Source organism: Rhincodon typus, chromosome 15, assembly GCF_021869965.1.
Source record: "Rhincodon typus isolate 14 chromosome 15, sRhiTyp1.1, whole genome shotgun sequence".
NCBI classification, from domain to species: domain Eukaryota; kingdom Metazoa; phylum Chordata; class Chondrichthyes; order Orectolobiformes; family Rhincodontidae; genus Rhincodon; species Rhincodon typus.
Window position 1 is genome coordinate 26467138 of NC_063346.1, and position 16730 is coordinate 26483867.

Sequence of the window (16730 nt, forward strand, 5' to 3'; positions counted from 1 at the left end):
AAAATATAAATTCAAATCATACATTTGTTTTTACACAGGAAAGGTGGGAATGGATTTGGAATGGGTCAACATGTTCAAGGACTTGGAGATGAAATGGGGTTGGAAATTGGTGCTAGTTTTCAAAGCTTGTGGAATTTAGAGAAAGTTAATTTGAACTGCAATTATTCACAAGTTTAGTTCAAAACAAATATCACAATGATCTTGTGGTTTAGCTCAAAAACTAAGCAACATGAATAAGGTGTAAAAACTGAAAGAACTGCAGATGCTGTAAATCAGGAACACAAACACAAAGTTGCTGGCAAAGCTCAGCAGGTCTGGCAGCATCTGTGAAGGATAAAACAGAGTTAAATGTTTCAGGTCCGGTGACCCTTCCTCAGAACAGTTGTGAGGAAGGGTCACCGGACCCGAAGCATTAACTCTGTTTTTTTCCTTTACAGATGCTGCCAGACATGAATAAGGTGTGGTCATCTCTTAAGTGCATTCTTAATAGAAAGTATATTTCAGCAGTCACTTGTCCAATTTTCTCTTTTCATCACCACAATCATACATTCTTTACTTGAAGGTGACGATACCTTTGGTGATCATATATCATTGTAAGACTTACATGATCCATGTGATCCTGGAGACCTTGGCTGTAGGGTCGTCGACCAATCACCCCCATCTCCTCAGTGTCAGGAAATGAAAGGTGTCCTATTGCTTCAGCCATTCCATAGCATTTCACCATGGAGTAAGCCACTTTTGTAACTTTTCGTAAATCATCCTGAGCACCTGTATATTAAAAATGGTATCACTCAATCCAGAATACAGGAATACCTACCCTGACACAATACACTGAATTTGGCCTCCAAGCAGATCCACTTTATTTTTGACAGAAAAGAAAGTAAATAATGTAATTTCTAGAAATAAATGGAACTTCTCCAATGGACTATTCCCAAAATATTCCCAAGTTTTAAGCACTGAATGGTCTCCCAAACAAAGTAAAAAATGAAAACATTGCTGACACTGTCAGATGGATCAGATACATGGGTACGTTTTACTATTACTTTTAATTCACTTTTGTTTTCCACTTGTTAAGGTCTTATTCAATCCCTAAAACAGAGTTAGTGGATGAATATTCCTCCAATTTTCAATGTAACCAAATACCTCTAAGGTCCGGGGTATCACTAACCCTCAAAGTAATTATAAATAAAAAAGAAGACAAAATTACTGGCTACTCAATGTAAATTACACTTAGGAAGCAAACTGGTGCCAGGGAAAGTGAGAAATAACACACAGAGGTTGAAAAGAATGAAAATGATAACAAGGTACATCAGGAAAAGATTAGCTGATTCCTGACTTAAATTTTTAAAACTAGAGGTTGTAAGAATAAACAAAGGTTGAGGGGGGTGCTGAGGATTTCTGCACCTTTGAGACCCTAGAAAAGGATAAGTTAGAGTAGGGGACCGTAATTAATGGAAGAAGGGTCACAGGAAGTGAAACATTAACTTGGCTTTCTCTCCACAGATGCGACCAGACCTGCTGAGTTTCCCCAGCAATTTCTGTTCTTCTTTTTCTGATTTCCAGCAACTGAAGTTCCTGGGTTGTTTTTGTTGAACTGTAATTAATCTTGATGTCAATGCAATCAGAATATAGGAAGAGAAAAATAATTCTGCTGAACGAGTGGAAAGAATCAAAGAACACAGAATTCTTGAATCAGAATCAGTAAGAGAGACAAGGGAGGGTGTGATGGTAAGATTAAAACCCTGAGCAGAGGGAGAAAATTGGCTTGCCCATCAAAAAATCAGTTTTTTTCTTGTAACTTTATCCAAGAATACAAGTAAGGTACTTGACCATAGAAATTACACTGTGTTATAAAATAGCTTAACTTCTTTACAAATGTTTCTGTTGGCTAAAAAGATTTCATATATTAATTTCTCTGAACAAGGGAGAGGAGCTGAATAAGTATTCTGGGTAATCCAAGATGGAGGATGGGAAAAATTTGTGGCTGTAACAGCTGCTCGTTTTTTGAGGTATTTTCAGTGTTGGAGCTGATTTCCTCAAATTCTAGGAACAGTAATTACTGTTTTATAAGCTATTGCATTATTTTGGAACTTTGAGGAAAAGAATCAAACCAAAGACACTTTAAAAAGGAGGTAGACAGACAAAGGCAGTGACCAAAAAGGAAGTGATTCAAACAGAGAAAGAAACCTACACTTCTGTCTGACCCAGCTGTAACCTGCATAGCTGCTGCCTTTGCTGTCTGGTTTCAAGTATCGCTGGACATCGGAGTTCATTCCAAGAAAAATAAACAAACAGCAAAATTCACGGCTGACTTTGGAGAAACCTGAGTAGCTAGGTGGCTTTTTAAAAGTATAACCTTACTGTTTTTCTTTTGTAAATCTATAATAGTGAGTAGAGTGGGTTTTTTTTTGGATTGTATGTTGTTACTGAAATCTGTTTCTTGATTAAACTTTAAAAATATAAAAACAGAGCTACTAAGCTAGCCTGGAGCAGTGTTTTTAGCGCAGTAAGACTGTGCTATTTTCTTTGTCTATAGATTGTTAAGGTGCAAAGATGGCCTTTATTAGAGTGATGTGCTCTTCCTGTTGGATGTGGGAGATTAGGGAGAGTTTCCACGTTACTGCTGACTATGTCTGCATGAAGTGTGTTTGGTTGAGAATCCAATCAGATTGTATGGATCAATTAGAATGGCAGTTAGAGGCAATGAGGAATTTACAGAGCTAGGGGATGTGATGAATGGCACTTGCCAAGGAGGGAGATAAGCCGAGGATACAGTCAGGTAGATGGGTGACCTCCAGGAAAGGTCATGTTGGGGGGGCGGGGAGCAGGTAGCGTAGGAGTCTCCTGTGGCTATGCCCAGCTCAAACAAGTATGCTGTTTTGGAAAACGTTGGGGGTGATGGACTCTTAGGAGAATGTAGCACTGCAGCATATTGAATATAGGAGTTGGGAGGTCATGTTGCGGCTGTACAGGACATTAGTTAGGTCACTTTTGCAATATTGCATGCAATTCTGGTCTCCTTGCTGCAGGAAGGATGTTGTGAAACTTGAAAGGGTTCAAGAAAGATTTACAAAGACGATGCCAGGGTTGGAGAGCTTGAGCTATAGGGAGAGTCTGAACAGACTTGAGCTATTTGCCCCGGAGCATCAGGGGCTGAGGGTGATCTTATAGAGGTTTATAAAATCATGAGGGACATGGATAGGGTAAATAAACGAGGTCTTTTCCTTGGGTAGGGGAGTCCAAAACTAGAGGGCATGGGTTTAAGGTGAGACAGGAAAGATTTAAAAGGAACCTAAAGGGCAACTTTTTCACGCAGAGTGGTGCGTGTATGGAATGAGCTGCCAGAAAAAGTGCTGAAGGCTGGTACAATTACAACATTTAAAAGGCAGCTGGATGAGTATATAAGAAGGAAGGATTTAGAGGAATATGGGCCAAATGGGACTAGATTAAACTAGGATATTTGGTTGGCATGGATGAGTTGGACCAAAGGGTCTGTTTCCGTACTGTGTATCCCTGTGACTCTATGACTCTAAAAGTAGTCAAGCAATTGTCTTTGATAACAAATCATCCTTAACATTTTTACTGGTCAAATGCAGATGAAACTTTGCTCGAACCTTAAAGAGAACAAAGAAACCTTTCCTTTTTCTTCACTGGGCATTTTTTTTTTTAAACTGCAACATCCAATTACTTTAGCTCCAATTTCTGTAATTTTGTGCTGTGGAAAGATGACCACTTTAAGTTGAAGTCAGGCTTCAAAAGCTTACTTTTCTTGGGCTACATATTATTGTCAGACCTCAGTCCAGCCTGAATTTAACACAAGTACTAGAAGTGAAAGAACATGCTGTAACCCACATATACTGCCCCATCCATCTGGCATGAAAGCTGCTCTTTAAGAAAAAGATAACCAAATCTTTTTTATAGATATACAAATACATGTATTTAGATATTGCAATTTATAATTCTACTGAAGTCCTGGAGCTCATTGAGCAAATAAGAGAGTCTAAGGAAGATCAAAAGTCTGTCTCCAAGGTACATTTTGGGTATCACCAAGACTCAGTGGTTCCATTCTCACCCTCACCATTCAGAAAGTCGTGGACAGAATTCTGACAGTGAACTTCGGCACATAATTTAACCTGACAGTTTAGTGCTATACTAAAGGGTGCTGCGTTGCTGATGCTACCCCAATTTTCAGATTAGATGTTAACGGAATCACCGAAACATTATAGTAAAGATGATGGCCGCTCAGCCCACTGTGTCTGCACCAGCTTTTGAAATAAACATCATGACTTGATGCCATTCTCCAACCCTCCAAGTCTTGCACAATATTTCTACTGTAATAATCTATTGGTTTGATTGAATCTGCCTCTACTACACTTCCAGGCAATTAACTTTAGACCCAAACCAGTCACTGTGTGAAAATATGCTTTTTCTCACATTGCTTCTTTTGCAAATCTGCGCCTTCTTGGTCTTGATATTTTTACAAGAGGGAATGATTTGTGTGTCTGCTCTGTCCAGACCTTTCATGATTTTGAACCTTAAATCAAATCTCCACTTAGCCGTCTCAGATCCATCTTTATAATCGAAGTTTCACACCCCTAAAATCATTCTTGAAAACCTCCTGTGCACTCTCTCCAATGCATTCACATTCTTCACCCAGAAATATACACAATGCACTAGCTGAGGTTTAACTAATGTCTTAAAAATGTTCGGCACAACTTCCCTGCTTTTGTACTCTATATCCCTATTAATAAAGCCTATGATCTGTTATGCTATATTACCTGCTTTCTCCATTTGTCCTGTCACTGTCAATGACCTATGCAAGTGTACACCCGGGTTTCTTTGCCTGCTGCACATCCACTATTTTATATTATCTCTCTATGTTCTTGTTAACAAAACACATCACCTCAAAATTGAACTTCAAAATCCTAGTTTTTCTGATGGATGTACGAAATCCCTTGATATTATCTGAAGAATAGCATTCTTTTCTTTTTGTACTAACCCTAATTTATGCTTCAACTAACATCATTACCAGAAACAGATTATTCATTCATCTTGGTGTTTGTGGATCCTTGCTATGTGCAAACTAGCTGCCTTTGCACTACACTGACTAAAATAGCAGCAGTATTTTAATGGCTCTATGTTGGGCATGTGTAATCTACTACAGAAGTATAAATCTCTTAGATTGAATTCACAGATCTCAATCTGGGTGACAGTAGGAGTGTTGCAATCGACCTCAACACTCCTGGATTAGGTGTGAAAATATGGCTAGGGTTCTGGCTCTTGATTATTCAGCTGGAAGTAGACGTAGTGAGACCAAGATCAAACTCGGTTGTCGTAGTTTCTAAAAGAAGGGAACTGAACTTGCAAAATTAACAAATATATAAATATTTATTACATTCCATTAACTTTAAGAAACCCATAAATGGCAGTGCAGCAGAATGAAGCATCAAATTATATCTGCAGTGGAATACAGGTCCTCAAATGAGGCATTAAACAGGACAGCTGTACATTGCAATGTCTGATAGTTTAACAGCAGAGAGGAAAATATATCCCATCTCCCAGCAGCTAGATTATGGACAGAAGTCTCCCATTCTCACAGCCACATATGTGAAGGGGGAGAAAAGAATCAAGATAGCTTAAAAAAAAGTGATATTCACCTTCCACTGACAGTCTCCCACCACCTATCCCCTGGTGGAACAGGACAGGCTGATATTGAATAAAGGCTACACAAAATGTCATCCTTTAGACTTAAACTGAATAAAACACTGTCCAAATGATCAGAAAAAAATAAGTGTTTAAATATTTTTATATTTGGTATTTTTCAAATTATACCTGTTGTGACTTTATTAAAGATGATAGCTTCTGCAACGCGACCTCCTAGGGCCATACACATACGTTCAAAAAGTTGTTCTTTGGTGTAAAGGTGTTGCTCTCGTGGTAGGATCTGTGCAAATCCCAGTGCAGCATTTGTTCGTGGTGCTATGGAGACCTGCAAGGTAAAAAATAAACACCAAGTTACTTAAAAGTTGGCTCAGTAATATCAGGAAATTAAAATTGATGGTTCAGAATCATTGATGTAAGATCAAATAAAAATCATTAATAATTCCCTAATGTTTTCTAAATGAAAATACACAATAACTGTGGAAACCCATATTTTATTTTATCATTTCATAGAATCATAGAATCCCTACAGTGTGGAAGCAGGCCATTCTGCCCATTGATTACACACTGATCCTCTGAACAGCATCCCACCGAGAGCCTCCACCCTGCCCTAATCCCCGTAACCCTCCATTTCCCAGGGCATTCCTGCACACTATGGGCAATTTAGCATGGCCAATCCACCTAATCCACACATCTTTGGACTGTGGAAGGAAACTGAAGCATCCAAAGGAAACGCACTCAATCATTGTCACCCAAGGGTGGAACTGAACTCAGGTCACTGGTGCTGTGATGCAGCAGTGCTAACCACTGAGCCACCATGTTTTAAAATATGACAAATATATTTTCCAAAAGGCTTCATGGCTCTATTAAACATCTGGTAGGTTATCAGCTGTAGGCAATATAAGCCAGCTCCTTCCAGGCTGATCATCTGACTCAGTACCCTGATCCCACATTTTCCCCATACTCTTTGATCACATTAGCCTTCAGAACTATAACTAACTTCTTGAAAACATTCAATATTTTGGCCTCAACCATTTCCTGCAGCAGAGAATTCCACAGGCTCAACACACTCTGCATGAAGAAATTTCTTCGCATCTCACTCCTAAATGGCCTAACCCGTATCCTTAGTGTGTGACCCTTGGTTCTGGACTTACCCTGTCATCCCTCAACTAGTCCTGTTAGAAGTTTATAGGTTTCTAGGAGATTCCCCTCATTCTTCTACACACTACTGAATACAGTTTTAACCTTCCCAGTCTCTCTTTATACATCAGTCCTGCTATCTCAGGAACCAGTCTTGTAAACCTTTGTTGAATTTCCTCCATTGCCAAAATGTCCTTCCTCAGATAAGGAGACTAAACTGCAAACAAATAACCCACCACAGTTGAACAGCCTACTAACATGAGCTGGATACTTAAAACGATTTTAAAATTTTTGCACGAAAGCAAATCCTTCTCTTCCCTGCCAAATGTGTTTGCCTCTTTAGCTTGTAAATTCTTGTTTAGCATTTACTACATTTAAAGTCTTTCAATTTTACATTCTTGTCTTACTTTGAAGTAATAGTTTTATTTATAGAACTTAGTTGACTTCTATGACGACTGATGCCCAACTGCCTTCTTGATGGTGGAGGTTTAGTACCCACTCAGACTTGCTACTATTCACAAACTGCTTTGAGATACTTCCAACCAATAAAGTTGGTACAGAGGGATCAGAGCAAATCTTAACACAGTGGATACTGAAACATTATAAGATTGATTCAAACAAGTGATTAAGATTGGAACATAAAATAAGTTTAAGCTCTATTTTTGTGAACAACAGCAGTCACTGCAGATTCCGACCAACTATATTTGTGTATAAATGAATGTAATCATGGTCATATAGTTCATAATTATACAAAAAATAACTAGACCTTTAAGACAGCTTCTGTGTGCTCAAGAAGCCAACCCACAAGAACATGTCCAGACTCATGATAAGCTACTATTCTCTGTTCTTCCTTAGAAAGAATTTTACTCTTCTTGGCAGTGCCTGAGGGAAAAATGAGAATGTGAACAAAACAACTAAAATATTATTAAACAAGCAAATATTGCCATGAGGTTGAACAATACCGTCTTTTTGGGAATTTATTTAACAATCAGCGTACAGCGGTTTTGTTCAATCACTTTGTAAACCACTTTGACAGCTGCAAAGATACTTGATAGGAACACTTGAATGTTGATAACATGAATCATGGACCAATCATACATCACAAAGGGTCTATTCAGCCAATTGTGCCTGTGCAGACACTATAAAACAGCTGTCCAATTAATTGCATTTCCCTCTGCCTTTCAATGAATCTGATTAGCAATCATAATATGACTGAATTTTACATACAGTTTAAAGGAAAAGAAATGCAAGCTCAAGACTATAACTGTGAATTTAAATAAGGCAATTATGACGACATAAAAGCAGAACTGGCAAAAATGATCTGACCATTTAGGTTAAGGGATACATCAATAGAGATGCAGTAGCAAATATTTAAGAGATTATTCACAAAAATGCAGAATAGATATATTCCAACAAATTAAAAAAAATTTAAGGGATGGACCCACTATCCATGGTTAACTAATAAAGTCAAAGGTAGTATCACACTCAAAGATATCCAATTTTGTTAAAGTGGCATGTCAGAAGATTGGACAGAGTATAAACAAAAAGCAAAGAATTACTACAAGATAAATGACGGATAAGTTAGAATGCAAGAGAAAGTAAGCAGAATATACCTAAACAGATAGGAAGGAAGAGAGTCATTGGAGACCACCAGTGTAGTGTTGGAAGTGCAGGGTTCAATAAAGAATTTAGGAGAGAAATGAGGTGGCATGAAGAAAAAACTGATGGATAAGGGGAGGGAAGAGGATAACTGGGAAAGAGTAGAGCCCATTAGTTACCAAGGAGCCAAACTGGGTGCGGAGCTGGAGGACATTGGTAGAGTGTCAAATGAGTATTTCACATCTGTCTTCATTCTGGAGGAGGAGGAAGAGAAAGATGCAGTTACAGAATTCAGGAAAAGGGACTCTGGGGTTCTTGAGCAGGTTGATATAGGAAGTAAGGTGATATTGAAGGTTTTGGCAGGTTTAAAAAATGGACAGTTCCCCAAATCTAGATGAGTTATCTCCCACTGCAGTCTGGGATATGAGGGAGGAAATTACAGGAGCTCTGACTCAAAATTTTAATTCTTTTCTGGCTGCTGGGGAGGTGCCAGAAAACTGAAGGACAGTTAATGTGGTTCCACTTTTCAAGAAGGTGGTCATAAAGTCAGAGTGGTATACAGCAGTGACCCAACTCATCCATGCTGACTGAACTAGTCTCATTTCCTTGCTTTTGGCTCACATCCCTCTAAACCTTTCCTATTCACTTACCTGTCCGAATGTTGAAATTGGACCCATCTTTACTATTTCCTCTGGCAGCTTGTTCTATATACGTACCACCCTCTGAGAAAGAGTTGTCTCTCAGGTCACTTTTAAATCTTTCCCCTCTTAAACTTATGCTTATGCTTTCTAGTTTTGGACTCATCTAACCTGGGGAAAAGACCTTGACTATTCACCTTATCTATGCCCCTCATGATTTTATAGGAGTAGGGATAAACCAGGGAATGACAGACCAATGAGTCTCATATCAGTGGAAGGGAAAGTATTAAAGAAAATTCTGAAAGAGAGAATTAATCTCCACTTGGAGAGGCGAGGTTGGATTAGGGATAATTAATTTTGACTGAATTTTTCGAGCAGATGAGGATACTGCATTTGATGTAGTTTATATAGATTTCAGCAAGCATTTGACAAGGTCCCACATGGACAAGGATAAAAAAGATAAAAGAACAAGTTATCCTGGGTAACTTGGCAAGTGGATCACAATTGGCTTAGTTATATGAGATAGGGTGGTGGTAGAAGGCTGTTTGTGTTCTGGAAGACTGATGTCCAGTGGCATACCACAGGGATCAGCACTGGGCCCCTTATTGCTCATGATATAATATATATAAAAATAATATAGAAGACAGTGGAAGATGGTGGGGGGTGATTTTGAGTAAATTTTGCCAATGACAAAGATTGGCCAGGTGGTTGACAGTGAGCAAGGAAGTCTTAGGTTACAGTAGGATACATATGGATTGGTCAGATGTGCTGTGGCAAAAGAAATTGAACACTGAGAAGTGTGTGAGGTGATGCGTTTTGGAACAAGTAACAAGACAAGGGTGTACTCAATGAATGGAGGGAAACTAGGAAGCTCAGGAGGAACAGAGGGATCTGGGGTTGCTTGGCCACAGATCCCTGAAGGCAGGGCAGGTTAATAGGTCAGTTACAGAAGAATATGGAACACTTCCTTTATCAGTTTTGGCACAGATAATAAGAGTAGGGAGATAATGATGAGCTGGACAGAACAGTGGTTAGGCCACAGCTGGTGTGCAGATCTAATCACCACACCAAGGAAGGATGTGATTGCACTGGAGGGGGTGTAGAGGAGATTTGCCAGGTTGTTACCTGGCATGGAACAGTTTAGCTGTGAAGAAAGGCTGGATGAATTCGGGCTGTTTTCTTTAAAGCCGAGAAGGCTGAGAGGGGTCCTGATTTAGTTAGATTATAAGGGACATGGAACAAGATAGATAGAGAGCAGCTGTTTCCTTTTGTTGAAAGGTAATTAACAAGACAGCATAATTTTAAGGCAAAAGGCAGGAGGTTTTGAGGGGATTTGAGGTAAAGGTTTTTCACCCAGAGGATGGTAGGAACTCGGAATGCACTTCCTGGGAGGGTAGTTGAAGCAGGAAACTGCACAACCTTTAAAAAGTACTTCGACAATCAATTGAAATGTCATAACATTCAAAACAATGGGCCAAATGCTGGAAATGGGACTAGTGTAGAATGAGTATGTTTTGTTGGTGCAGACTCAATGGACCGATGGGCCTCTTCTGCACCGAATGATTCTAGCCAGTGACACACTCATTCCATAAATAAATAAGTAAAAACTGAAACTATTCACTTTCCAGGAAAACTTCACAAAACGAGTAAAAACTTAAAATAGGCATACCTGCTATGACCTTCTCTACAGCATATTCAAAACTGAATGTGTCAACAGATTTCTCCCCTTCTCTGGCTGCATGTATTGCTGCTTCATTACAGATGTTGGCAATATCAGCTCCTAGGAATGAAGGCAAATCAATCCTAAGCTAAAGATTTTGAAGGGAGGAACGTTCTTTTGTATACCACATTAGGACATACTACAATTAGCATTTTGAACTGCACAATAAATAATGGGCTACAAAGCAAAGTAAAACACAATAGTGGACAAAAGTACATCCCTTCATGATGCACTTTACCCTTGTTTCGAACAGAAGGTCAGTGAAACAATGTCATCTGCCCCAGCAGCCTTGGATGCACCTGCTCCCTCAGTCACCACTGCAGACGTCAGATCAGCCTTTTTGAGGGTGAACCCACGGAAAGCAACTGGACCAGATAGAGGCCCCGGCCGTGCACTCAGATCCTGTGCGTTCCAGCTGGCGGGAGTATTTGCTGACATCTTCATTGTCTCCTTACTACGATCTGAAGTCTCCATCTGCTTTAAGAGGGCCATCATCACCCCAGTTGCAACGTAAACTCATGCAGCATGCCTCAGTGCTACGACCCGGTGGCTCTGACCAACATAATTATGAAGTACTTTGATAGGTTAGTCATGGTTCACATCAACTCAAGCCTCCCAGCCTGTCTTGATCCTTTGCAATTCACCTACCATCGCAACAGGTCCATGGCCGATGCCAACTCCCTGGTCCTACACTCGTCCCTAGAACATCTGGATAACAAGGATATCTAGGCCAGGCTCCTACTTAGTGACTATAGTTCCGCTTTCAACACTATAATTCCAACCAAACCAACTTAGGTCTCTGTTTAGCCCTGTGCAACTGAATCTTTGACTTCCTGAACCACCAACTACAATCAGTGAGAATAGGAAACAACTCGTCCTCCACAATAATCCTCAACCCGCAAGGCTGCGTAATCAGCTCCTCACTATACTCATTCTACATTCATGGCTGCGGCCAAATTCTGTCCTACCTCCATCCACAAGTTCGCTGACAACACTACCGTTGTAGGCCGGATCTCAAACAGTGATGAGGCAGAATAAAGCAAAGAGACAGAGACAGAGTGCTTGGTGGCATGGTGTAAAGAGAACAATTTCTCCCTCAACGTCAGCAAAACAAAAAGGTCATTGACTTCAGGATGCAAGGTGGAGGGCGTGCCCCTGTCCACAATGATGCTAAGGTGGAGATGGTTGAAAGCATCAAGTTCCTAGGAGTGATGATCGCTAATAACCCGTCCTGGTCCACCCATGTTGCTGCTACAGTCAAGAAAGCACAACAACGCCTCTACTCCCTCAGGAGGCTAAGGAAATTTGGCATATCCTTAAAGACTCTTATCAATTTTATAGATGCACCATAGAAAGCATTCGATCAGGATGCATCACAGCTTGGTAAGGCAACTGCTCTTCCCAGGACTGAGGGTTGTCAACATAATCCAGTTCATCACGCAAGCCAACCTACCATCCACTGACTCCACCTATACTTCTCGCTGCCTAGGGAAGGCAGCCAACATAATCAAAGACCCCTCTCAACCCTGTTATAATCTCTTCCACCATCTTCCATCTGGCAGAAGATACAAAAGTTTAAACACACATACTGACAGATTCAAGAAGAGCTTCTTCCTTGACTTCTGAATGGATCTCAAATTTTAAATTTCACGTTGATCTGTCTTTGTGCACCTCCTCTGCAGCCGTAACACTGTATTCTTTGCTTTGTTCTATTACCTTAATACACTTTCTATGGTATGACTTACCTGTATTGTATGCAAAACAAAACTTTTCACTGTACCTAGGTATATGTGACAACAATAAATCAAATCAAATCTTGATTTACATCCCCAAATTTCAAATGAAATGTGCAAGTACAAAAAATTTAAACTAACAAATACAAAAGATTCTATGCAAACAGTGTTTACACTCAGTTGAGAATTATGTTACAATAGAATCCTGGAAAACATTTCTAAATGCTGATTTCATACCACTGAATCCTGGAGCGAGTTCAGCCAGTCGTTGCGAATAAAAACTGGCTGGACGAGTTAACTTCAGATTCTTCAAATGTTGCTCAAATATTTCCTTTCTTTCCTAGAAATAAGAAAGAAAGAAGAAATTTACCACTATAACTATTATTATCCTGGTTGGAAAGTTACTCCATGTTCAACTTTTTAGCCACATCCAAGTTTCTGACTAGCTTCAATTTTCTCTATTTGTCTTACTAAACACAAGCTAGATACTAAACACAAGCTAGATACTCAACAAGGCATTCCATCTAAAACATAAAGCTAGCAGTCCAGAATAGAACTGTAGTAACTATGCCTAAATATAGACAATCCTAATTGGTGTGCTTTCACATTGTGACACTCGTTATTGTTCCAACACTTAAAATGATTCTTCCAAGTCTGTTGTTGGGCACTGCATCAAACACTTTTTGGAAGTTCACATAGCCATCAACACATTACCCTCATCGGCCCTTGTTTCCTCCTCAAAGAACTCAAACAAATTAGGTAAACATGATTTTCCCATAAAAAATCCATGCTGGATATCTTGGAATAGCCCCCAAAAGCAATGTGGTTGACACAGAACTGTCTCTGAAAAGGCCTAGCAAGTCACTTGGTTGAATCTAACCGCAACCTCCCCTGATTAAAGAAATAACATAGGACATCCACCCAGCATTGACAAGGCGCTGCAAATGAAAACATAACTGTTGACCCTGCAAAATCATCCTTATTAACATTTGGGAACTAGTGCCAAAATTGACAGAGATGCCATTCCAATATCAAAAAAACAGTAAGAAAAAGGAATCGGAATAGGACATTCAGTCCCTCGAGTGTAGCATTACCACAGTACTAAGTGGGTTAGATTTTGAACAGTACTAGCAACCGAAACCGAGCAATGAGCTATTATGGGCCATCAGTCACACAGAACTGTATTACAGTCTGGTCAATGGATTGATCCCCTTGCACAACCAGCATTCTAGCATCACCAATCAATTAGGGGATCAATCCTAGTTGAGAGTACAGCAGGGCACGTCAAGAGCAACATTTGCCATGCCCAAAAATGAGATGTTAACCTGGTTATGCTTTAACATAGGACTACCTGCAAGCAAATACAGTAAAGATAGCTAAACGATGCCACAACCAACAGATCAGATCTAGATCCTGCAATTTTACAATATCCAGTTGTGAATGGTGGTGGACAATTAAACAACTCACTGGAGTCAAAGAGTCCATGAACGTTCCCGTGACAATAGTGGTGGAGCCCAGCATAGGAGTGCAAAAAAAGACAAGACTTAAGCATCTTAAACTCTTCAGCCAGAATTGGTGAATGCACAATCCACCTCTCTATCCTCATGGGGTCCCCAGATGCCAATTTCTTTAGAAATTTTACTCACTCCATCTGGTTCAAGAAACAGCTAATGCAATTGATACTGCCAAGGTTACAGGATGTTTTAAAACGTTCCCACAATCATGTTGAAGAATCATACTTATGCTCCAGAATTAGCCATGAAAATCCCAAGTTGTCCAGTCCAGCCAAAACCTGGACAGTGACGAAATATATGCCCTGTGATCAAATGCAGCAAAAATGCAACACAGCCAATTACCACCTTATCAATCTACTGTTGATCAAAATTATGAAAGAGGTTGTTGGTATCTATCGATGCTTGCAAAGGAATTACCTATTCACTAGTATAGGTTCTGCCAGAGCCAAATGGCTCCTGACCACATTGCTGCCTTTGTGCAAACATGGACAAAACAGCTGAACTCCAGAAGGGAAGAAAAAAAGGTTATTGCCCTTGACATCAAGGCAACATTTGACAGTGTGGCACTGATATCCTAGAAAGATTGGAGTCCATTGGAATCAGGAGGAAAAATGCAGTGTAAGAGCTCCTCAGAATTGTGTCCTAGGCCCAAACACTTTCAACTGCTTCATCAGTGGCCTTCTTTCCATTATAAGGTCAGAATTGCGAATGTTTGCTGGTGATTACAATGTTTAGCACCATTCACAACTCCTCAGATACTGATGCAGTGTGTGTCCAAATGCAGCAAGATCTGGACAATATTCAAACTTGGGCTCATAATTGCCTAGTAGCATCTCCACCACAGAAAGTGCCAGGCACAGACCATCTTTAAGAGCAAATCTAACAATCACCCTTTGACATTCACTGGCATTACCCAGCTGAAACCTCCACTATCAACATCCTGGGATTACTTTTGTTCAGAACTGAACTAGATCAAACATACAAATCTTTTTAGGCAGTCCATCTGGATTGAGCATGACTTTCTTCCATTCCAAAATTGCAGATCCTGAGGTGACTGAATAGTGAAATACTGGATGCATATACTCTGCCACAATTGGTGGAACAAGCAGTTTTTCACACGTTCCTTCTATTGTTCTCCTTAACATTCTAATGTTTACAACTTGCCTACACTTGCTTCTGTTGGAGGCATGAAATGGTTAGCACCTTCACAGATGTTTCTTCTTCAGGAAATTCCTGCAAGTCAGAAAGATGTTGCATTTTTCACAGAGGCTTTGAGTGCAGTTCCAACAGTATTCAAGAAACTCAACATCATCCAAAAAAAGCAACCTGCTTCATTGGTACCCTATCTAACACATTCATCATTCACTCCTTCCAACTTTGGCACACAGGAGCACCAATGTGCACCATCTACAAGATTCAATGTAGTAACGCACAAAGTCTTCTTCAACAGCACCTTCCAAACTCATGACCACTACTACATAGAAGGGCAAAGGCAGCAGATAAATGAAAGCATCATCCCCCATACCCACACACCATCCTGACTTGGAACAATATTGGTGTTCTGTCACTACTGTGGGTCAAAGTTCTGGAACCCGCTTCCCAACCTACCATGCACCACAGTGGTTCAAGAAGACAGCTCAATACCATATTCTCAAGGGTAAATGGTGGAGATGGGCATTAAATTCCAGAATACTGAGCAATGCCAATGTCCTGTGACTGAAAATAAAAGTTGTTTATGTCAAGTTAAAAAACAAAAAAAGTATGTATGGAATGTTAAGGAGAACTAAAATTGGAGTAAGGGAAAAGAAAGGAAAACAATTGTAAACATAGGTTTAAAGAAATGTCATTACTGTCTATAAAACCCTGGCCTAGGGAGACTCACAATTTTACAAACATGTTCATAGCTAAAGCACTGAAGTGTTTTCTTTATTCAGCTGCGAGATGCGAGGGTTGCTGGCTGGCCAGCATTTATTGCCCGCCCCTAGTTGCCCTTGAGAAAGTAGTGGTGAGGTGCCTACTTGAACTGCTGCAGTCCACAGTACTGTAAGCAGACACACAATGTCATTAGAGAGAATTCCAGGATTTTGACGCAGTGACAATAAAAGAATGGTGATATATTTCCAAGTCAAGATGGTGTGTGGCTTGGAGCGAAACTTGCAGGTGGTATTCCCAACTATCTGCTGTCCTTGTCCCTCCAAATGGAAGTGGCTGTGGGTTCAGAAGGTGCTGCCTAAGGACCTATGATGAATTTCTGCAGTCCATGTTGTAGACAGTACACACTACTGCTACTGAATAGCAGTGGTGGAAGGAGTGAATGCTTGTGGATGTAGTCCCAATTAAGCGCTCTGTGTCATCCTGGATGGTGTCAAGCTTCTCGAGTGTCATTGGAGCTGCATTTATGCAGACAAGTGGAGAGTATTCCATCAAATTCCTGTCTTGTGCTTTGTAGACAATGGACAGGCTTTGGGGAGTCAGGAGGTGAGTTACTCACTACACCTCAAGTTTAAAAGAATATTCCAATATTTCACTTGAAAGGAAATCAAAGATGTGAAATATTCATATTTTTGCTCTTATCCATCGGTACCTGCAACGTTGGAAAGTCGATAAATATGTGTCGATCCAGCCGACCAGGTCGCATTAGCGCATTATCCAAAATATCAGCACGGTTGGTCGACGCTAGAACTATTACATGATCTGTTGTACCCATTCCTGTTCAAAAAAGTAA

At 40.1% G+C, this 16730-nt stretch overlaps 1 protein-coding gene across 2 annotated transcripts in view; it reads right to left on the minus strand.

The window, feature by feature from the left end:
• Positions 1-16730, minus strand: part of spg7 (SPG7 matrix AAA peptidase subunit, paraplegin) — a 64726-nt gene that overhangs the window by 13666 nt on the left and 34330 nt on the right. For both annotated transcript variants that reach the window (XM_048605654.1, XM_020516042.2), the window contains 6 exons: positions 16590-16714; positions 12729-12831; positions 10708-10818; positions 7568-7683; positions 5833-5989; positions 605-768 (listed from right to left, as the gene is read on the minus strand). In XM_048605654.1, the coding sequence (XP_048461611.1) occupies positions 605-768; positions 5833-5989; positions 7568-7683; positions 10708-10818; positions 12729-12831; positions 16590-16714 (776 nt within the window). The remainder of the gene's footprint in view (positions 1-604; positions 769-5832; positions 5990-7567; positions 7684-10707; positions 10819-12728; positions 12832-16589; positions 16715-16730) is intronic.